This window comes from Xenia sp. Carnegie-2017, unplaced genomic scaffold (genome assembly GCF_021976095.1).
Source record: "Xenia sp. Carnegie-2017 unplaced genomic scaffold, XeniaSp_v1 HiC_scaffold_16, whole genome shotgun sequence".
NCBI lineage: Eukaryota > Metazoa > Cnidaria > Anthozoa > Malacalcyonacea > Xeniidae > Xenia > Xenia sp. Carnegie-2017.
Window position 1 is genome coordinate 11,078,976 of NW_025813469.1, and position 24,413 is coordinate 11,103,388.

General features: G+C 34.8%; 2 protein-coding genes across 4 annotated transcripts in view; both read right to left on the bottom strand.

Annotated features, from left to right (window-relative positions):
• LOC124436065 overlaps positions 1-24,413 on the bottom strand; it is a 33,118-nt gene that overhangs the window by 946 nt on the left and 7,759 nt on the right. The gene's annotated exons all lie outside the window — the stretch shown is intronic.
• Positions 6,667-9,033, bottom strand: LOC124437449. 3 transcript variants are annotated; one of them, XR_006945690.1, is made up of 6 exons: positions 8,855-9,033; positions 8,209-8,307; positions 7,867-8,137; positions 7,594-7,791; positions 7,114-7,527; positions 6,667-6,988 (listed from the first exon to the last, which is right to left on the bottom strand). XR_006945690.1 is itself a non-coding variant. In XM_046987424.1 (6 exons), exons 1-6 carry the CDS (start codon positions 8,881-8,883, stop codon positions 6,756-6,758), a joined length of 1,125 nt encoding a protein of 374 aa, XP_046843380.1. In that variant the 5' UTR covers positions 8,884-9,033; the 3' UTR covers positions 6,667-6,755. The 3 variants fall into 3 exon arrangements, 2 of the variants coding, with proteins under 2 accessions (XP_046843380.1, XP_046843381.1); XM_046987424.1 differs by having other exon boundaries at positions 7,233-7,527; XM_046987425.1 differs by having other exon boundaries at positions 7,233-7,527; positions 8,209-8,575.

Genomic DNA, 24,413 nt, shown 5'->3' on the forward strand with positions numbered 1-24,413 from the left:
CGACTTTACATTTTTTAGCCAAATTGGTGCTGTATATTTAATTGGATTACTGGATACGGCTAGACATCTATTGGTCAAAAAAAGCAATTGACTGGCTGCGGTTATGCTAATCACATGCGTAATAAGATTTACGCTACACAAAAAAATTTTATAGAGTGGGACTACTGTTTGATTCTATACTGTGTCAAAGAATTACTAGATTGAAATTACAATCGGTGAAGTAGCAGCCTGATAATTATTAAAATTAATCATGTTTTTCCTTGCTGTCAGAATAATTGTTTTGAAAAATTAAGTAATGTATGATGTTGATATGTGAATACATTCTCCTTTTCTTCTTCTACTATCAAGTTGAATACGAACCTATGCATCTGCAGTATAATGATTCAATATCATTACAACCAAAGTTTTTAATGAATGGTACCTTAATAATGGTAACCTAGCAAATTTTAAATGTACAGAAAACATTGAAGAAATTAGGAAAAAACTAAAATTTCTCTTTACCTTTACTTATTTATGCAATCTGCGCATGTATTTCGCCGTATAAAACGAGCCAGAAGGTCCAGTTTTTTTGACACTGTTTTAAAAGGGGTATAAAATATCTTTAGAAATTGAACAAGTTGTTTGCTTAGAGATTATGAATAATACTAGACTTGGCATCGTGATACAGTCTATTGTCCAAAAAGTAATGGAACACGTTTCTTTGAGGGGCAGAATCGAGTTCCAGATGTTCAGTTAGAGTGGCAGGCTGTGATTGTCTGTAAATATCAGGAATAAATATTATAATTAATATTGTCACAATCAGTTCGCTGAAATACGTTTTTCTTTTTATCGTAATTTTTAGTGTTTTAAACCATTCATTTTTTGAGAAACATGTTTGTGCTGCTTTTAGACTATTACAATTTAATGTACCACAAAACTGGTCGTTTTCCCATTTTCCAAACAACTAAAATGGCACGAAGTCATTTTTAAGTCTAAATCATTGGTCTAATATCCCATGAAATATCCTTAATCAGAAATGAGAACAGGTGATTGTAGTGGTTGCGAACGGAACAAGTAAAAACCCCTTATCAGCCCCCCTGTGAAAACAGTAATCTTCATATTTTATTACAAGTACGACTACCTCAACGAGATTTAACTAAGAGACCTCTGGGTTCCATAAACAAGTTGTCGTACGTTTTGTTTTTAGCTTTCAACCTTGACTTTTCTAAAATTGTAAGAAAAATTATTCCAAACTTGATTCTGACCAACCTTTTAAAAAAAGTTGATGAAGTGATTCCGATATAAAATATTTCATTACGTATGGTTTAACTATGTCTTTGAGTTCACATACAGTCTGATAACTAAAAAACGTTTAGAGGGTCTAGGGGCATTCTCAGCCGGCAATTTAAGAAATGAAAAATACGTAAAGTGGCGCCGCAACTGCAGGTATTGAAATATTTTAACAGACTTAGTTCTGAAGATCTTCTTTTCATATACACCATCAGTGACGTAGACAGACAGTGAATTCAGTCGTAAGGCCAAATGTATCATTATTTATCTATTGGATAAAACATCTAATGGATAAGTAATATCCAATGGAAAAGTCTTCAATACAGTGGATAGCTATCCACAGGATAAAACTGCGTTGTATAAAGTAAAGATAGCAAAGTAATTAATTATTCAATCGATAACCGTCACTATGGTGAGCATGTTTACGCGATTGCACCTGTTACATAAAATATTGTTTTAACTGTTCATGTCTTTTGTAAATCTACTTCAATGCATTATTTTGTTTTGTCTTCAACACTTGGATAAATTTTAACATCAAATTATATGAGAAAACGTATGAAATGGCTTATCGTCCAGATGATTATAAAAGTGGATATGAAGAGTCAAGATTTAAGACTGCTGTTGATGAAACTTTTTACTGTTCTATTTGTCTTAACGTCGTTAGAGATGCAAGAATGTGTCAACATAACGAACATATTTTTTGTCGTTATTGTATCAAAGAACATCTACGAGTTAATGCACAAAGATGTCCTCAATGTCAAGAGAGATTGACTGTAGCTACACTTCTTCCAGCGCGTTTCGTAAATAACTTGATTTCAAAGTTCAAGATAAGCTGCGACTACGCTAATCGTGGTTGTTCAGAATTTGTCGACGTTGAAGATCTTGAAAGACATGTTGAAAATTGTGGTTTTGCTCCAGTGTTGTGTTCTAATGAACGTTGTGACAAGGAGATAAACAAACGAGACAAGATTAAACATGAAACTGAGTTATGTGAATACAGAAAGATTCCTTCTCACGACTTTGAAGAGATTAGAGAAATGTTTGAAAAAAGTTTTGATCATGAGGAACAAGAGAAAGTGCAACTGACTGAAATGAGTAGAAAAATTAATCAACAGTTTGATGTTGTATGTGGTCAGTCTATGAAAGAAATAATAGAATTAAAGAAAGAAATGATGGAATCAAGGAAAGAAATAAAAGATGTTCAACAAAATCTTTCTACAGTGACCAAAGAAATGATGGAATCAAGGAAAGAAATACAAAATGTTCAACAAAATATTTCTACAGTGACCAAAGAAATGATGGAATCAAGGAAAGAAATAAAAGATGTTCAACAAAATCTTTCTACAGTGACCAAAGAAATGATAGAATCAAGGAAAGAAATAAAACATGTTCAACAAAATCTTTTTACAGTGACCCAGGAAATAAAAGATGTTCAAAAAAACCTTTCTACAGTGACCAAAGAAATGAAAGAAATGAAAGCCATGATGTTTCAAATGTTCGAAAAGATGAATATAAATGAACAACATGTTCAAACATCAACATCACCAGTTGAAATGTTGATGAACTCAGTAAAATGTGATATTTTGGTTGCTGGAGGTTACCCATATGATTCCTTAAAAAGTGTTGAAATATTCTCATGGGAGGAGGAGAAATGGTTTCAAACTGCATCAATGATAAATGAACACATGTGGGATTCATCATTTATTTATGATGATAATTTATTTGTTTTTGGAGGTGGGAAGTCAACGGAGACATTGAATATAAAACAGTTACCGTTGACATGGAAGACATTTCACAAAAAGCTTCCTTATCATTGTTGGGGTCATCAAACTGTTGTTTGTAGACAACAAATCTTTTTCATTGGAGGAGATGATTATGGCCAAGGAAAAACAGATTTCATCAGTAAAATAAAGATTTATGGCACAAAATCTCATGTTTTGAAAGAGTTGTGTGATATGCCTGAACCACGGTATAAGCATGGAGCTGTTGTTGTTGATGATAAAGTTCTTATTTTTGGAGGAACGGAAAAAGATTGCAAAGTTTTGTCCAGTGTTTTGGAGTTTGATCCAAGGACTCTTACATTTAAGGAAATGCCTCCATTACCTCATCCATTAACTGAATTGGCAACAGTTCAATGGAGAGATCAAGTTGTTCTTCTTGGAGGTTCTGATGATAGAGAAAAAAGTTTGAACAGTGTTATTATGTATGACTGTAATACAGGAAAGATTACAGTCTTACCATCAATGTTGGAAAACAGATCCGGGTGTTGTGCAGTTATAACTGGTGGTACAATTGTTGTCATGGGAGGTGTGGATGATAAAGGTGAACATCTTAAATCAGTAGAGTGTTTTAAAATGGGAAGCAGTTCTTCATGGACATATCTTCCTTCAATGAATAAACGACGATTTGTAGCCATTGCTGAAATTTTACCTTTGGACAAAAGTATATATAAGAACAGAATTATTCTCAAAATAATCAGAACATTACAACTCAGTAAAAGTTGTTTATATTAAAGCTAAACACTACTTAAAATTAAATATGTAAACTTACAATGTCCATATAACCTTTGATTATTATAATAAATTACTGGAGAAATAAATGGTTTTAGTATTTTACTAATGACAGAGACAAAAAGAAAATTTATTGCTTTAGTATTTGTTCAGAATCTTCAAACTTACAACTGTGTATGAGATTGACCAGTGGTATTGTCAATCATAGAGATTATAAACAATACTAGAGGTGACATCGTAATATAATCAGTGAATATAATCTATACTCCAAAATACGGCACACATTTTTGGGGGCAAAATCGATTCCTTGATGTTACGATACAGTGGCCAACTATGATTTTTTGACTTTTTTGTTTTTATTATACGCAAATACAATAGTAAATATTGTCACAATCGATTTCTTGAACTATTTTTTCTTTTCTTCGTAAGTTTAGAGGATACCTAATGAGGATACGAAATTGGAGCTCCAAGTCAAAGATCTGGCTATTTAAAACAAATCGCAAAATTCTTTTTCACGAATTTGCAACGTGTTTGCAATATTAAAATTTGTTTGTCTAAAATCCATAGCGCTAAAAATAAAAAATTTTACCTTGTGAAACAAACAACATCTTTTTGCGTTCCTTCCGTCAAGCAATCCACTCCTCTTTTGGTTTACAGGTCTTTAACTCCTTTTTATTTTAACTTTTCATCTATTTTAAAACCGAGAAATGCAATGCAGCACTGCAGTATTCTGGCTGTCTTAGAATTGATTATTTATATCTTAGCTATTGGTAATTAATTAATGCAAAATATGAGTCGATCTTTAGCAGTGCTCACTCTTTCATTGCGCCCCCTAACTTCATTCTAAAGCCTGATTTCCACTAGCCACTTATCATAACGTTTCGTAGCAAAACGTAACAGGGCGCATGCGTGCTTATGAATTTGATGAACAAAAGGTGCAAGCACGCATGCGCAATGTTGAGCTTTGCCACGATACGTTACGACACGTGGCTAGTGGAAAGCAGGCTTAATGTGAGATTGTGAGATGTCAATGCACATTATGCATGCATGATTTACGTCATACTACATTTTTTTTTCAGATAAGCGTCCATGACGTACACATGCAGCACATAGCTTTTATAAGTTTTATCTTGTAACGTTTTACCTTTGTTATTCAAACAATGACAAAGAGACTGTATTCTGAAGTTGTTATCTCAAGCGGAGAAGGGTCGAGTAGGGATATGCAGAACACTCCGAGATTATCTGACATATCTAAGGAAAAATCAATTTTCAGTTCGATGCCAAATTAGATATTGAGTTCATTTACGATTTGAATTTCGATTTACGATTTGAATTTCGATTCCGAGCTCGAATCTTTGGCTCGGTAAATAGAATATATCGTAATTTTAGATCGTGATTTAATTTTTTAGCCAATTGCAGTTGACAGTCTTTTTTAAAATAATAGCGTATGCACCAATATGAGGCATCCAGCATGGAGACAGAAAAATTTTACAAACAAGTTAAAACGTTCACGCATATTTTTCGGGATTTTTGTCGTCTTTTTTCAAAGCTAGGTATGGATTCATGAAGAAAAATTTTCCTATTTTTAGTGATATAATTATTATTTGGATTTCTTGTCTGTTTTTTACGTATGATTACTTTATGTAAAGGCATGTTTTCGTAACTGCCATGATAGTTGCCTACATTTGGTAAATATATAATATAGATACAATCAATTATACAAAGTTTGCGTTCCACGGTCTGTTACGATGGAATGGGGAGAGTTTTCGCTTTTTTAAACTATTTAAAAGTGATTTTTGGGCCACCTATATTGAGAGTTGCAAAACTTGTCAAAATATAAAACCTTTAGGACCATATATACGTGGAAGTCACGCAAGACAGTGCGCGTGACAAACATTGTGCATGAATCAAGGTATATATTTAGTACTATTTACATAAATCGATTGCATGAAAAAATGAAAAAAACGCAAGCAGATTTCTTTCTGGGGCGCCTATGCCGAAACTCGAAAGCAGTTAGCAAAAATATATTTGTTTACATTCATCCGGGACCTAAATATTTCCCCGAGCTCCGCGTCCCCACGACCGTCGGTCGCGGGCTTGCACAGATCTTCTCTCGAGTTCTCCCAAAGGTCTCCTCGCTTTGCATAAACCTGTGCAAACACAGTAAACATCTTTTATTTCTTAAATGTCATGAATGATCACTCAATTTTAGTATCTTACTGTATTGCGTTGTTTATGCCTCATATCTATTCAGGTTTCAGACGTTTAAAATCAAATAGAAACTTACAGAAGTTCCGAAACTGGTTCCAGAGGTTTCCCTACAGTGGATTTCCCTTGATGAACACAGTAAACATCTTTTATTTCTTAAATGTCATGAATGATCACTCAATTTTAGTATCTTACTGTATTGCGTTGTTTATACCTCATATCTATTCAAATTCCAGACATTTAAAGTCAAACACAAAATTACAGAAGTTCCGAAAGGTTCTACTTTATTGTGATTGTGCGCTCCCCCTCATTCCGTAAAAATCCCCCCGGAATTGTTAACAGACAGACACAAATCGAGATTTCACAAGTATATAGGTCGCGTGGGGGGATGGATCGAGTCATGTCAAGAATACTGTTTTGCCACGCATCAGGCAGCAACTACGAAAAATTGTGTGTCATGATTTAACATTCAGTTTCGTCTTGCAGAGTTGTATTAGTTTGTCGATAAATCATCCTCCATTGTTGCTGAATATGTTTCTCCTCAAAATATCTTGCTGTGGCATGCTAGCTGCAATTTCAAAGCAGAAATGTGTAAAAAACGACAATAAATCAATTTTTTCATTGTTTTCCACTGCCAAGAAGTAAAGCAAACATCGGCCGCCGAAAAAACACACATTACTTCAGGGGGAGCTTGACAAAATTTAGATGTATTTTTGGCTTTAGCCAGTCATGGGACAAAACTATAGAAGTTATCGTTCAAGATGTATTTTAGTTTTGCGTGGTGTTTGCATTTACGTCACGTGATGTGTTTGTTCTTCCATTTTGATTGTCGGATGTGGACGGTGTGTTTGATTTGTATCTTCTGGTTCCAGATGTTGACGGTCTGCTGCGTTTACCAATTTCCATTTCAGTTGTAGACGCTGTGTTTGAATAATTTATGCTGGTTTCGGCGGTGGACCCCAAGCTGTCTCTTGCGATATTTGTCTCTAAGATGTTGAAGGCTAAAAAAATAATGACTATTATTATTTGGCTTTTCAATGACAATCACACGTTTAGTCAATATACACTTTAGATTTCTTTTTAAATAGCATCTGTTCTTAAATAAATTTTCAACTTTGAAACTAACATATCATGGCTAAAGAATAACCAGTCTATTCCATTTGTAATCCTTTCGCACTTGCTTCCATCTGTATAAAATTAGTAGTTAAAAATGCTAGCCTTCCGAAAAAACAATCGAATTCTCACTTCCAAATGCAGATTGTTGTATAATTAAGCAGTTTCTGGAAGCAGTTTCTACTCCATCTGAGCCTCTGCTGATCTTTTCACCATTTGCATTTGGTATGAAATACTGGCTTCGCCCATTGACCACCCCAATGTCGAGAGACTTAATTTCTTGTCTCACTCTTTCTTCATTCGGAAACAGAACTCCGTGATCTTTTAACAAGGCAAAAAACCATTTCAGTGCCACTGCTACTCCATTTAGTCTTACTCCACTTGAGCTTGACGTAAATGTCACTTTTGGATTCACGCAAGTGAGTAACTAGATATGAGAAATGTCACAATTACTTTATGAATTTGGTCTATGGGCTATGAATTTATTACATACGTTTTTGCAAGATATTTTGTGCTCTATTGACTTCATTATTAAGTCCACGATAATTGGCTGTTCTGTTTGAAGCATTGCATGAGACACTTGCGCTTGGTTGGTCTGGAATCGCTTCATCCACACTGGCAGGATTGTTTGTTTGAAAAAAGCGATGGCATTGCTTGGATAGAGATCATCAATACTTGCCAGCCGTATTACCTATGTTATAATTGTGCAAGTGGTCATTGGCTATTGCTCAATTTTTTCATGTTATGTGGTTAATAAGGCAGTTACCTTCTCAGCAAATGCTTCCAAAAGTGCATGATTTCTTAAACAGCAGTCGTCGATGTTCGGTGCTTCAATGGTAAATTGTTGACAGAGCTCATTAGTTCTCGTTATGCAGAGGTATTCGACAGATCTGCTAATTGCCACCATGGTCCCAAAAGCCCTAGACCCTCTTTCCATTATTGCATTGTTTTCGAATTCTGCGTTCTGTTGATTCTCCATTCCGAAAGGACTTCTTGCTTCTTCTTGAAAGGGAATTAGGACAAACCTTCCAAGTACTCTACAGCACGTGAAAAAATTACATTAGTGCAATAAAAAGCAAACTTCTTCCATGAATACGGAAAAATCTACCTGGGGTCATTGTTTAATCCCTCTAAAGTGTCCCAATTGACTGTGAACATCGGAATCGTTCGAGGAGCTGTTTCGAAAACACATGTCCCGTCTTTGCCACTGTTGTAGAAAGAGACCGCAACATTTTCAATAACTGTGGGGCTTTTAACGTCGTCGAGCACGGGAGGCAAAGTTGATCTGCTGCATAGCCTGGGGATGAATCTTTCCCTTACTGCTGAAAAGAAGTTTTATCCATTTCCTACAAGACTTAGTGCGGCTTTTGAACATTTTGTCTTTCCAAGTCTGTTTGTTCCACATACAAAGGGCAGGGGACAAAATCCCAGAATATCCACAATCATTTCATAATGAAAGCCTAATAACATTGCAGCTATTTTGAAAAAAAAAACTAATTAAATCAGTGATCAAGTTTCGCCTGCTCTTCATATTGTTTCATTCAAGTGAATATTGTAGCTACATATAAAATTCACTATTTAACTACCTCAAAACTTAAATAAGCAACAGGTCTACAAATTACTATTATTCTTTTCATGCTAAAATGGGTTGAATATAAATGTGAAAAATGTATTTTTACATGAAAAAACTTCAGCAATTTTGTAATAAACGGGCGTCACTTGCCAAAATATTGAACATATTGTAATGAGCTTACCAATTGTGAATACAGCAGCGATACGACATGCAACATGGATATCAGAGAGTTCACCATTTCACCTAATGTTAAGGAACATAAAGGCAGGTTTACTTTAGGCCAATGAGTTGCTGTTCTTTCCGATTCCAAGATTGCCTTGACCCATATAATGCTGGTCTCTTCTGCAGTAACGACGACACCATCACCGCTCAATTGCAGGTTTTCGCCAAAACTCAAATGTCTGAATTTGGTTGTCTACCAATGCAGCAAACAACTTCGTACGTGTCTCTCACTTCATTGATTCGGCATTTCCTGGAAGCGTTATTTTGATAAAAGTTCAGGATTTAAATTGTTCATTGATGTCAATTTTATAAATGAAGTAGCTAGAAGTTACTTCACCACAAAAAATGGATAGGCTTATTTCATCTCAACATGAAAAAGTTATCACGCTTGTGTATCAAATGACAGGGATAGTTTATCTGATCGAATAACCTGAATTAGTTCATAATTACATTTTGTGAAATGAGGGCGCCAAGACAACGTCTCCAATACAGTGAAAAATTTGAAAAACGAAATACATCTTGAATTACGAAAATAATAATTTTGATAATTTGATTTACCTAAAATAGTTCTTTATCTGCCACTTGATGAAGCATTTGAATTCATGAGGATCGAAGTCACTTGTCAACACACCTGAACTATATGATTTATTTAAACTATGGGACTGGAAGGTACTATTTAGTAATTCATAGTTTGTTCCAGTTTAGGTCATAGTTTAGTAAATCATGAGACATTGATATTCTGTTAGATTCAGATCTTCTGGCTTTGAGCTTCATTAAATCAATTGTTATTGAAGCTTCCAAGTTCCAAGTACCATGTTAATTGTATAAATGACGATGAACAGCGCTGTTTCTCTGAAATGTCTCCATCAAAATGACGGCTTTTTAAAATGAGAACCAAAAAGACAAAAAAGATAATAGATATACATGAAATGTTAGATCTCGAATCACAGATCACAAGAGGAAGGCTATTGGACACTGTGTTAAAAGTTCAGGTGCAAGTTCGATCTTTGACATTAGAAGAAAAAACTTTTCTTGGCAGATGTTTGATTGCGTGACAACATTATTAAAGTCAATAATTATATTATTTAAAATAATAAAACAGAGACTTTGTCGTGGTAACAAAATTTGAATGTCACCAATACCACTATTAATATTCACTATGTGAACTATGTTGGGTTTGATGGTCAGTTACCTGCAAAAAATTCTCGATATCTGTAGGTATGACGCTTTATCTACAAATAATAGTCAGTTTCTACTTTTGTTGACAACAGTAAAAGCCGAATTTGAGAAAGTCAAACAGTAGGGATGTTTGCCATAGTTTCTAAAAGCGATATGTAAAACCTTTTGAACAAAAATGATTGTGAAACATTAAAAAAGCAGCGAAGCTGGCTTTGAACATATTTAATTACTGAATATTTAAAGCAGATTTACTTTAATTAACCATCTAACAAGGACAAAAAGCAAAGGTTTTAAAACTGTTTTACATTGGCATGTTCCATCATTATTTCAATTATTTGAAAAGAATAATAAAACAATTATTGAACTTGGCTTTCAAATGATAAAAAGAATTATTCAGACATCGGTCATGTTATTCGCTTCATGTTCACTTCGGTAGATAACATTGACCTAGGTCTGAATAATTCTTAATATCATGCTCAACATCATTCAACAATAGAATTTTATTTTAAATCCCAACAACATTAATGTGCAGTATATATTTAGAAACTTGTGAAAAAACCTTAATATATATAAACCTATTTAAATTGTATTTAAATGGTTTCCTGATTTATACAGGTATACGTACCTTCCTTGTTTGAACAAGATGGAAAAGGAACTTTTGTCTGACGCTCTTACTTTACTGGCTGTCAAAGAAAATTGCTCTCTTGCAGGTAGAGTTAACATATATTTATACTGTTTAATACTTTTCAGTAAGCATACTTCAAAACAACATATTTTCAACACTTATCATGCTAATGATTTTCAAATTATGGAAAAAGAAAGTATTTATGCCATTAATTGAGTTAATCGTCCTTTTCTTACAAGGTCGCTATATTTTTCTAATTTTTATTTCTACATTAAATAAATATATATTACTATCTATCTTTTCTGTCTCAAATGTTTTTGATGAGTTTGTTCAGTACTTGATAGCTATTTTTAGTTGATATGACCAAACAATTTAAACATCTCAACATAACAAGAAATTCTTACGACAACATTGCTCAGTTTTGTCTGTTGCGATAGTAATTTATTTATATTTTACTTCACGAGGAGAGCAGAAGCAATAATATGTACAAATTACAAATCTCTCATACCTCGTACTTAATCTTAAATATGCAAAGGAAAATTTATTTTGTATTATTCTGAGTTGAAATTTGTTTGGCATTCTGCGACGGTAAGTAGGAAGCCAGATGTCACGTAGAAAGCAAGCAGGCTTTGCAGATCATGTGAAAAAGATTGTAGCAACAAAACTGGAAAGGAAGAGTCATGGATATGCTACCTGTGAAAAGACTGGCGTCTTCCTCAAGTTTTTCTCCCTATCTTGCGACTTCAGTGGTTATTTATAATGCAAGTTGTAACTTTGCGTCCTATGTTGTGAAACATCGGTTGCGACTTATCCTTTGTACTTAAATAGTTAAATTTTTGACTTATTGAGTGTAGTAATTAATACCAGCAGCCTCGCCACAGCGCAAGCCTGCATGATGTGACTAATGAGTAATGAGTCTTTGCCACTATAGACAGCCATTCGAAAAAGTAAGCTCAATGAAAGATATGCTTTTAACGTGATATGGCAGACTTCATTATTCAATCTCTTCCTTGGCAACAAAAGATGCAATTGTGTTCATAGTAAATATTGAGTGGGGATGCTTGTCATTTGATCATACGTCATTTTGAATTCTCCATAGAAACATGAGTTACATGAAGCATTAATTTATTGAAACAGCAACATCTCCTGTATTCTCAATATTGTGTGCACAACTAAGTTCCCTTTCACCCGAAAGATTACGTATTTTGCAAATTGCATCGACCAAGGTTGCATCACTTCAAGTATCATTGTGTGTTTATAATAAATGGTTTGAACCCGGGAGTATCGTTACATGTTTGTAGATGTAGGTCGTCTAGGTTAGCATAGTCCTGAGAAAGACTGTTTTTGTTGTTGTCAACTGACGTTTCGACAACCTTAGCGGTAGTCATCTTCAGAGTCAAATGAAGAGTAAACGTCAGGTTAGCCGTATTTGTCAGGTTAGCCGTAAGAACCAGATAACAAATACGGGTAAACTGACGTTTACTCCTCATTTGACTCTGAAGATGACTACCGCTAAGGTTGTCGAAACGTCAGTCAACAACAACAAAAACAGTCCTTCTCAGGACTAAACCAACCTGGACGATCTACATTTATAAACATAAAACGTATGCAGTCGTTAGCAAGTTGTTCGCTCTGTCGTCCAAATGATCGTAACAAAGTAAATGGTTTGAACCCGGGAGTATCGTTACATGTTTGTAGAAGAAGATCGTGTGTTTAATTCACAGTTTCAAATAACTGGACTGTTGATTGATGAAGAACAACAGGAGGAGAGGGGATTAGGGATATATAGCATGGGGCTTTAAAAGTACAGTTAAAAAAATGTGTTTGGAAAATTTATTCAAAAAGTTGTTTGCAAGAACTGAAATATTACATTGAATTATTTGAATATGTTAATAACACCATGAAACAACGTCCAGGTGATGGTGCTGACATGTTTAAGCTAGCGCGTTAAAAAGTACTCAAACACAAAATGTGTATGCGATGTAAAATCAACTATGAACATAAAACATTCTACGAGAAAGTTTCCAAGGCATAAGACTACTTTGTTCTTTCTAAGTGCAAAGCTTTCTCAGGGATTACCACAGGGTAATCTCGTTGAAAAACGGTTTATGCAACGAAGTTAATCAGGGAGTTTGAATAATAAGAAATTAAATCGTATGAATGTTTTATGCAGTGCGGTGTTTGAAATTAAATGAAGATATGATCTTCGCACTTTGCTGGACAATTTAAGCAATCGTCTCAGGACCTGAAAAAATCAGGTGACTCAACGGAATTCGAACCCGCTGACCTCTGCGGTGCCTGCAGTGCTCTGACCAACTGAGCTATAAAGTCACACAGTGGTGAGCAGGTCAATATTGTTGGGCTCATGTTTTCTCGTGAAAGGAATGTCATATGAATGTTTTATGCAGTGCGGTGTTTGAAATATTGACCTGCTCACCACTGTGTGACTTCATAGCTCAGTTGGTCAGAGCACTGCACCGGCACCGCAGAGGTCATGGGTTCGAATCCCGTTGAATCACCTGATTTTTTCAGGTCCTGAGACGATTGCTTAAATTGTACAGCAAAGTGCGAAGATCATATCTCATTTAATTTCAAACACCGCACTGCATAAAACATTCATACGACATTCGTTTCACGAGAAAACATGAGCCCAACAATATTGACCTGCTCACCACTGTGTGACTTCATAGCTCAGTTGGTCAGAGCACTGCAACGGCACCGCAGAGGTCATGGGTTCGAATCCCGTTGAATCACCTGATTTTTTCAGGTCCTGAGACGATTGCTTAAATTGTCCGGCAAAGTGCGAAGATCATATCTTCATTTAAGAAATTAAATCATTGAAATTATAATCGGTGATGCATACAGTGTGAAAACTACTCAAGTTTGTCCCCTCCTCTGTAGGAATAGCTAATTTGAAAAGAAATATAAGTGATGCAAGATTTTGATATATGAATACACAGTACTATTCTCCTGTAAAACATGAAGTTGATTATGAGTTAATGCGTCTGAATATAATGTAACCTAGGAACCTTTTAAATTAGCCCATTTTTACGTTGGTAAAACTGCATTCGATTTGTCACAGTTCTACGTCACTACTCACTAGGAAGTAATATCTACATCACCATATATCCTTCGAGAAAATGTCTATAACCTCTCCTGACAACATGGGATCTTTGTTCAACTTCATTTAATCAAGAATTTTAGCAACTTTAGACTGGGACGAGTCATTAACTTCTTCACTACGTGATTTTACTAGCTATAAACACAGACAAAAACAGCATGAGTAATCTGAGGTTCACTGAGGGTTATTAAGGTACAAATAGTCAATCGCGCACATTTCTACCGAAGGTCACTTTAAGTAGTATGTATTATGTTAAATGTTTAAGGTGTTACATTCAACAGTGTATTCGTGTGCCCTCATCTTAGCGTGCTAAATGATCTATCACCTGAAGATACAATATGTTCCCTCGCCTAAGTGTTCTAAATGTCTCTCATATTGTATTTAATGATCCTTTCACTACAATCGGAGTTCTCTTTCAGACTTTGAAATGTTCTCTTACTGTAATGCATTAAATGCTCACTACAATATACTAAACGATTCTTCATCTCAGTGTTATCATTGTTTCATCATAGTTTATAGTTCATATCACTGTTCCCACCTAAAGCATTCTGTAGCAATTTGGTGAGAACAGAGTCACTATATGCTACTATAATAGTTACATCGGCAAAGGCAGACATAACATTGTCTTAAGCTGATAAGCCTTTGTTCATATAAATAGATATGATTATCTACTGTCTTAACCTTAAATTTTAACACGCAAAATTTATTTTGTGTATTACCTTGATTTGATAAATATCTGATAAACATTTGTTCAAATAAATACAGTACCACTCGCGTATTGATAACATACGGTACGCCTATGAAACGCGTATGATACAAGAACGATACGCGTATGATACGAGAACGATACGCATATAATACGAGAATGATACATGTATGATACAAAAAGGATACGCGTATCATACGAGAGCGATAAGCATATAATACGAGAATCATACGAGTATAATATGAGAATGATACATGTATGATACGAGAACGATACGCGTATGATACGAGAACGATACGCGTATGATACGAAAACGATACGCGTATGATACGAGAACGATACGCGTATGATACGAGAACGATACGCGTATGATACGAGAACGATACGTGTATGATACAAGAACGATATGCGTATGATACGAGAACGATACGCGTATGATACGAGAACGATACGCGTATGATACGAGAATGATACACGTATGATACGAGAGCGATACGCGTATGATACGAGAGCGATAGGCGTATGATACGAGAACGATATGCGTATGATACGAGAACGATACGCGTATGACAATGAACGATACGCGTATGATACGAGAACGATGCATGACGAGAACGATGCATGATACGAGAATGATACGCGTATGATACGAGAGCGATAATGATACGAGAGCGATAGGATACGAGAACGATATGCGTATGATATGAGAACGATACGCGTATGATACGAGAACGATACGCGTATGATACGAACGATACGCATGATACGAGAGCGATAATAATGGAATGATACGAGTAGAACGATATGCGTATGATACGAGAACGATACGCGTATGATACGAATAACGACACGTATGATGACGATTGATATGATCGATATGAGAAACGATACGCGTATGATGAGAACTGACGCGTATGATGCAAGAACGATGCGTATGATACGAGAACGATACGCGTATGATACGAGAACGATACGCGTATGATACGAGAACGATACGCGCGGATACGAGAGAACGATACGCGTATGATACGAGAACGATACGCGTATGATACGAGAACGATACGCGTATGATACGAGAAATGATACGCGTATGATATGAGAACGATACACGATGGCGATGCGAGCGAAAGTACGTATGATACGAGAATGATACACGTATGATACGAGAACGATACGCGTATGATACGAGAACGATACGCGTATGATACGAGAATGATACGCGTATGATACGAGAACGATATGCGCATGACAATTGAGAACGATACGCGTAATGACAATGAGAACGACAATACGCATGATACGAGAACGACATACGTATGATACGAGACGATACGCATGATAAGAACGATACGCGCATGATACGAGAAACGATACGCGCGATGATGAGAATGATACGCGTATGATACGAGAACGATACGCGTATGATAATGAGAGCGATACGCGTATGATAAGAAGAATGATACGCGTATGATACGAGAACGATACGCGTATGATACGAGAACGATACGCGATGATGCAGAGAAATGATACGCATGATACGAGAACGATACGCGTATGATACGAGAGCGATACGCATGATAATGAGAACGATACGCGTATGATACGAGAACGATAACGCATGATACGAGAACGATACGCGTATGATGCAAGAACGATACGCGATGATGAGACGATACGCGTATGATATGAGAACGATACGTATGATAAGAGGAACGATACGCGTATGATACAAGAACGATACGCGTATGATACGAGCGATACGCGTATGATACGAGAACGATACGCGTATGATACGAGAACGATACCGTAAGGAGAATGATACGCGTATGATACGAGAACGATACGCGTATGATGAGAACGATATGCGTATGATAAGAGAATGATACGCGTATGATACGAGAACGATACGCGTATGATAAGAGAATGATACGCGTATGATACGAGAACGATACGCGTGATACGAGAACGATACGCGTATGATACGAGAACGATACGCGTATGATACGAGAACGATACGCGTATGATACGAACGATAATACGTATGATGATGAGAACGATACGCGTATGATACGAGAGCGATACGCGTATGATGAGAATGATACGCGTATGATACGAGACGATACGCGCGATATCGAAGCGATACGCGTGCGATACGGAGCGATACGCGCGATATGAGAACGATACGCGTATGATACGACAACGATACGCGTATGATGAAGAAACATAACGTATGATACGAGAACGACGTATGATATGAGAGCGATACGCGTATGATACGAGAACGATACGCGTATGATACGAGAACGATACGCGTATGATACGAGAATGATACGCGTATGATAATGAGAACGATACACGTATGATAATGAGAATGATACACGTATGATACGAGAACGATACGTATGATACGAGAGCGATACGCGTATGATACGAGAACGATACGCGTATGATACGAGAACGATACGCGTATGATACGAGAAACGATACGCGTATGATGTGCAAGAACGATACGCGTATGATGAGAGCATACGTGCGATACGAGAACGATAATGGAAGAGAATGATACGCGTATGATACAGAACACATGCGTATGATACGAGAGCGATAGGCGTATGATACGAGAAATGATACGCGTATGATACGAGAGCGATACGTATGATACATACGAGAATGATACGCGTATGATACGAGAAGCGATACGCGTATGATATGAGAACGATAGAAGTTTGTTTGACTAGTACACGTATCGGTATCGATGCAGCAAAACGTAACATGGCGCATGCGCCAGAATCCTTACGTCACAAGCACAATGCGTTATTTTACTGCTTGGCTACGATACGTTACGATACGTGGCTAGTGGAAAACAGGCTTATGATAAGAGAATGATACGCGTATGATACGAGAACGATACGCGTATGATAAGAGAATGATACGCGTATGATACGAGAATGATACGCGTATGATACGAGAATGATACGCGTATGATACAAGAACGATACGCGTATCTTACGCAAAACTATGTTAACAAATACGCGAGCGGTGCTGTAGATATGATTATCTACTGTCTTAATCTTAAATACGCTAAGTAAAATTTACTTTGTTTTACCTTGAGTTGACAAATATCGAAACGTCGCTAATGAGCTGTTGGCATAACGAAAATCAATATAATCAGACGCTTTCCATCCAAATTTGTCGTTGATCTCATTCTTTAAAGAATCTTCATCATTTTTTCTCTGCTTTACTACAGTCACATATAAACGTGGTTCTGGGTTGACTGTTATCCCGCAATATCCATTTATCCAAGAAAATCTACAAAACAATAATTCCTTATTTAGAACATACATCAAGTAGGAAAAAGACATTTATTTTCGGTAAACTGTGTGATTTTTACTAAAATATAGCGTTGTATAACAATTGAAATTTCATATCGCATGTTTTAAAAGCAAAAACTTGATAAAAAAGTTCTTCAGAACAATTAAACACGCGTCAGTCATTGCTTTGAATCATAAAGTGCGGGAAATGGTTGAATTCATTCTATATTTTACAGAAAACGTTTGTCGTGCCCAATTACGTAGCTATACTTCACGACTTTTTAAATGTAAATACAACTTATAATTGAATGTATCTTATGCTTGGACAAGAAACCTTTGTAAACATTTTTAAAAATCATTTTCAAGTCTCGAGCGGATTTTTACTTACTGTTTTAATTTTTCAGTGACGTCTTTGCGAATACGGTAATAGTCGTCAAGAAATCCTGGTAAATTTGGGATCAAAATCATCTTTATCAGAATCTTCATCATCAGAATATATTTTGGACACATTGTTCTCACTTGACATTTCAGGAACATCTGAAAGACAAAATTGTTATTAAAACACAATTTATACACCTGTGATAACGTCTGTGATTGCTGCAGTAATCTGCGCCTGTAAAAACAAACTTACCTCAGAAAAAATTATATTTTGTACGTAAATATACTTATTTCTGTGATATTGGCCCAGTACCATATTTTTGCCATTATCATGCAAAAATCATGACTTAACATTTTTTAACCATTTTATTAAAAAACTTATAAACTTAAGCAAAGCAAGAAAATCACATTCTTCTTATAACTTATTGTTAATCGACTTAAAACCGATTTAAAACCGTTTTTTTACTAATTACATTACAAATTATCTTGAAGTAATTAAATGCACATATAACTCTGTGTACATATCTAACAGGCTGGTTGTAGCTACATGTCATTCTAACTGATTATGATTTGAAATAAAGCAAAATAAAACAATAGCAGTATTGTATCTTGTTCATTAGAACATATTTGTGCCAGATAATTACCGATAAAATAAAATATAAGAAAATACCTTCTTTCTCTTTATAACACCAGCTAAAGATGTGATGCATTCAGTGTTGGGAGCTAATGCGGACAGCATTTCTACAACTTATATTTTAAAAAGTGTCAGTAGGACAAGCTTCATAGAACAAGACGGCTTGGGCATGCACTTTGCAAAGTGATTAAACCATTTCAGTATTTGTATGGCCTTATCCAAACATGGGGGCATGAATGTTTCAAAATTGAGCCAGGTGATTTTACGCTTTGTTATGATGAGCAATTTCCTAATTGGTCAATCAGACCATCTAAACAAATGAAAACCATAAAATAAAAGAAAAACAAGAGGATAGTGTTGCAAATATTGTATAAATAAGGGGAAGTATGAAAGCTAATTTCACCCAAATAACATTGCTAAATTTTCCCAAACCCATAAATATGTAAAGTTTTGTCAACAACAAAGCCAAAATATTGACTTGCACATTGATTAGATGAATGAGCCTCCTTGCAGTGGCCATAGCAGAATAATGATACAGTGATGTTTGGCAGCTCGTCACTTAAAAGGGGAAACATTTTTTTCTTTGAAAATCAATATTCATTCATGATGACACTTGTTCTAAATATATACAAATGTAGTCTTCCTTTTATGGACATTAAAACCAGAGAAAAGAAATTGAAAAGCTAACCACAATAATAAAATGCAAGTCGACATGCTGTCCATGATCTTTCATCAAAGAGAATACCTCTTCATGGTGATCTGAGAAGTTGTGGATCTTACAAACATTTTTGCTTTAAGACTCAACATTTTAAAATGTCTTTTAACACTAAGTATGAATTGAAGTAAGTAAGTAGATACCAGTTTAAATTGTTTTATTGGTAGTATGAATTAAGGAATAGCTATGTAATATTGTTTGTATAAAAATATGTACTTATAGTATTAGTTATATGGTTTTTTATTAGTTAGAACCTTTGTAATTTAACCATAACTGTTACAAAAAAGAGTTCATATTTAATAAATACAAATACAAATTCAAATTCAAGTCCAATTATTGATGTCTATACCATCAAAGCTTTTGTTCACATGTTATTTAATGGTATGTTAAACAACTTAGCGTTTTTACCTTGGTAAATGTCCTTATTAATTAAAATTTGAGGTATAAAATACAAATTTTACATGTTCAGCTAACCTAGAAGAGAAATAATCTACATTCAAACATACAATTGAACATTCTGCTAAAATGCTCAATGTCGATAACAAATGCTTAGATTCGTCTGTAGACATGACTACACTGATAAGAACTTCATTCTACATAAAATCGTTGATGTTTACTGCAAAAAAGTTTCAAACACAATTAGTAAAATATGGAAAGCATTTCCTAATTTGTTCAAACCGAAAGCACAATTTGATACATCAAACTTCTACGTTAAATGAAAACATAGAAACTGAGCGACTTGCTGGAATTTCCAAAAGCAATAAAGGGAGAAGGATTTTTCATCCATTATAGCCAATACAGACTGTTTCATATGCAATTTCTCGCGAATTTCTGTGCGAATGTTTTGATCATTTATTTCAGTTTTTATCCTAATCGCAAACAGAAATACAAAAAGTAGGTTTTAGCATAACATAGATGAAAAGAAATGCAATTACATACCTGATTTCAAACGAATAACCTCAACAAAATGTGAAATATTCCAACACAAAATCGCTTAGCAATGGCAACAGTGTAAGGAATTAATAGATTGAAATTATAATCGGTGACGTTACAGCCTGTTAATTATTAAATTCAACATTTTGTCCCCTGTTAGAATAATTTTAATGTTGTCTTTTTGTCTTTATTTTGCTTAACATAAATATGAATACAAAACTTGGGATTGTTAATCTTCGCCTTCAACTGCCGTGTTTATCAAATGTCGACTAAGAATTTTAATATATTCTCTATCTTCAACTTGGAGCAATAAACGAATAATTTCGTCAAATTTTGGATTAATTTTGATATTGAACTATATGTAAAGATATATGAAATGGCTCGTCATCCTAAAGATTATGAAAGTGGATATGAAGAGTCAAGATTTAAGAATGCTGTTGTTGAAACTTTTTACTGTTCAGTTTGCCTCAACGTCGTTAAGAATGCTAGAATGTGTCAACATAACGAACACATCTTTTGTCGTTATTGAATTAAACAACATCTACGAGTTAATGCACAAAGATGTCCTCAATGTCAAGATGATTTGACGGTTGCTACACTTCTTCCAGCAAGTCTTATAAATAACTTGATTTCTAAGTTAAAGATCAGTTGCAACTACGCAAATCGTGGTTGTCCTGAATTTATCAACGTTGAAGATCTTGAAAATTATGGCTTTGCTCCAGTGTTGTGTTCTAATGAACGTTGTGGTCTGGAGATAAACAAACGAGACAAGATTAAACATGAAACTGAGTTATGTGAACACAGAAAGACTGCTGCTCATGACTTTGGTGAAATTTGAGAAATGTTTCAACTAAGTTTTGTTCATGTTGACAAAGTGAAAATGCAGATGAATGAAATAAATGGGAAAATGGATCAAAAGTTTATTGATGTGTGTAATGAAGGCATAGATAGCAGTTTGAAAATTATTCAATCGACAGCGTATGAAAAGCAAAGCACGTGTGCACATTGTACGTATGTTTTAAAATATTGTTTATGTCTTTTGTAGATCTGCTTCATTGCACTATTTTCTTTTATCTTTTGTTTTTACTTTGCTTTACATAAATATGTTAAAATATAAAACTAGGCGTTGTTATTTTTCGCTTTTAACTTCCGTGTTTGTCAAACGTCGACGGAGAATTTCAACGTATCTTCTATCTTTAACTTTGCGATAAACAAATAATTTCGTCTACACTTGGATTAATTTTGATCCTGAATTATATGGGAAAACGTATGAAATGGCTTGTCGTCCTAATAATTACGATTCATATGGATATGATGAATCAAGATTTGAAAGCCCTGTCAACGATAATTTTATTGTCCAATATGTCTCAATGTCATAAAGATGCCAGAATGTGCCACAATGAACACATCTTTTGTCGTAAATGTATCGAAGAACATCTACGAGTTAATGCACAAAGATGTCCTCAATGTCAAGATGATTTGACTGTAGCTACACTTCTTCCAGCGCGTGTTATAAATAATATCATTTCAAAGTTAAAGATCAACTGCGACTTCGCTAGTCGTGGTTGTCCGGAATTTATAAACGTTGAAGATCTTGAAAGACATGTTGAAAATTGTGGCTTTGCTCCAGTGTTGTGTTCTAATGAACGTTGTGACAAGGAGATAAACAAACGAGACAAGATTAAACATGAAACTGAGTTATGTGAATACAGAAAGATTCCTTCTCACGACTTTGAAGAGATTAGAGAAATGTTTCAACGAAATTTTGATCATGTTGAAAAAGTGAAAATGCAGATGGTTAAAATAAATGAAAAAATGGATCAAGATAGAACTGAAATAAATAAAAAAATTAATGATGTATCTTGTCAGGCTACAAAAGAAATAATGGAATTAAAGAAAGAAATGATGGAATCAAGGAAAGAAATAAAAGACGTTCAACAAAGCCTTTCTACAATGACCAAAGAAATGAAAGCCATGATGTTTCAAATGTTTGAAAATATGAATATAAGTGAACAACATGTTAAAACATTGACATCATCAATTGAAATGGTGATGAACTCAGTAAAAGGTGATATTTTGATTGCTGGAGGTTACCAAAACAGGAGTGTTGAAATATTTTCATGGAAGGAGGAGAAATGGTTTGACATTGCATCAATGGAAAGTATACACAGCTATGCTTCATCATTTATATATAATGATAATTTATTTGTTGTTGGAGGTAATGAATGCACATCAATTGAGACATTGAATTTTAAACAGTTTCCTTTGACATGGAGGAAACTTCCCACAATGCTTCCTTATCAATGTTGCCAGCACCAAACTGTTGTTTATAAACAACAAATCTTTCAAATTGGAGGATATAATTATACTAATTTTACAACATTGGATCAAATTAGTGTAATGCAGATTACTGGTAAAACATCTTATGTTTTCAAAGAGTTGTGTCATATGCCTGAACAACGATTTAACCATGGAGCTGTTGCTGTTGATGATAAAGTTCTTATTTTTGGAGGAAAGGGAAAAGATTGGAAAGTTTTGTCGAGTGTTTTGGAATTTAATCCAAGGACTCTTACATGTAAGGAAATGCCTCCATTACCTCATCCATTGACTGAAATGGCAACAGTTCAATGGAGAGATCAAGTTGTTCTTCTTGGAGGTTCCGATGGAAGAAAATATTTGAACAGTGTTATCATGTATGACTGTCATACAAGAAAGGTTACAGTCTTACCATCCATGTTGGAAAAGAGATCCAGGTGTTGTGCAGTTCTAACTGGTGATACAATTGTTGTCATGGGAGGTGAGAATAATAAACGTGAACATCTTAAATCTGTGGAGTGTTTTAAAATGGGAAGTAGTTCTTCATGGACATATCTTCCTTCAACGAATGAACCACGATATGGAGCCATTGCTGAAATTTTACCCTTTGGACAAAAGTATTTATAAGCACAGAATTATTCTCTAAATAATCAGAACATTATAACTCAGTAAAATTTGTTTATATTAAAGCTAAACACTACTTAAAATTGAATATGTAAACTTACAATGTTCATATAACCTTTGATTATTATAATAAATTACTGGAGAAATAAATGGTTTTAGTATTTTACTAATGACAGAGACAAAAGAAAATTTATTGCTTTAGTATTTGTTCAGAATCTTCAAACTTACAACTGTGTATGAGTTTGACCAGTGGTGTTGTCGATCATAGAGATTATAAATAATACTAAAGGTGGCATCGTAATATAATCAGTGAATATAATCTATAGTCCAAAATACGGCACACATTTTGGGGCAAAATCGATTCCCTGATGTTACGATACAGTGGCAACTATGATTTTTGACTTTTGTTTTATTATACGCAAATACAATAGTTAATATTGTCACAATTGATTTCTTGAACTATTTTTTTTCATCGTAATTTTAGAGGATACCTAATAAGCTACGAAATTGGAGCTTCGAGTCAAAGATCTGGCTATTTAAAACAAATCGCCAAATTCTTTTTCACGAATTTGCAACGTGTTTGAATATTAAAAATTTGTTTGTCTAAATTCCATAGCGCTAAAAATAAAATGTACCTTGTGAAACAAACATCATCTTTTGCGTTGCTTCCGTCAAGCAATCCACTCCTCTTTGGTTCACAGGTCTTCAACTCTTTTTATTTTAACTTTTCATTTATTTTAAAACCAAGAAATGCAATGCAGCACTGCAGTATTCTGCTGTCTTAGAATTGATTATTTATATCTTAGCTATTGGTAAATAATTACTGCAAAATATGAGTCGATCTTTATCAGTGCTCACTCTTTCTATGTCGTTGCACATTATGCATGAATGATTTACGTCATATTACATTTAATTACAGATAAGCGTCCATGACGTACACATGCAGCACATAGCTTTTAAAAGTTCTATCTTGTAA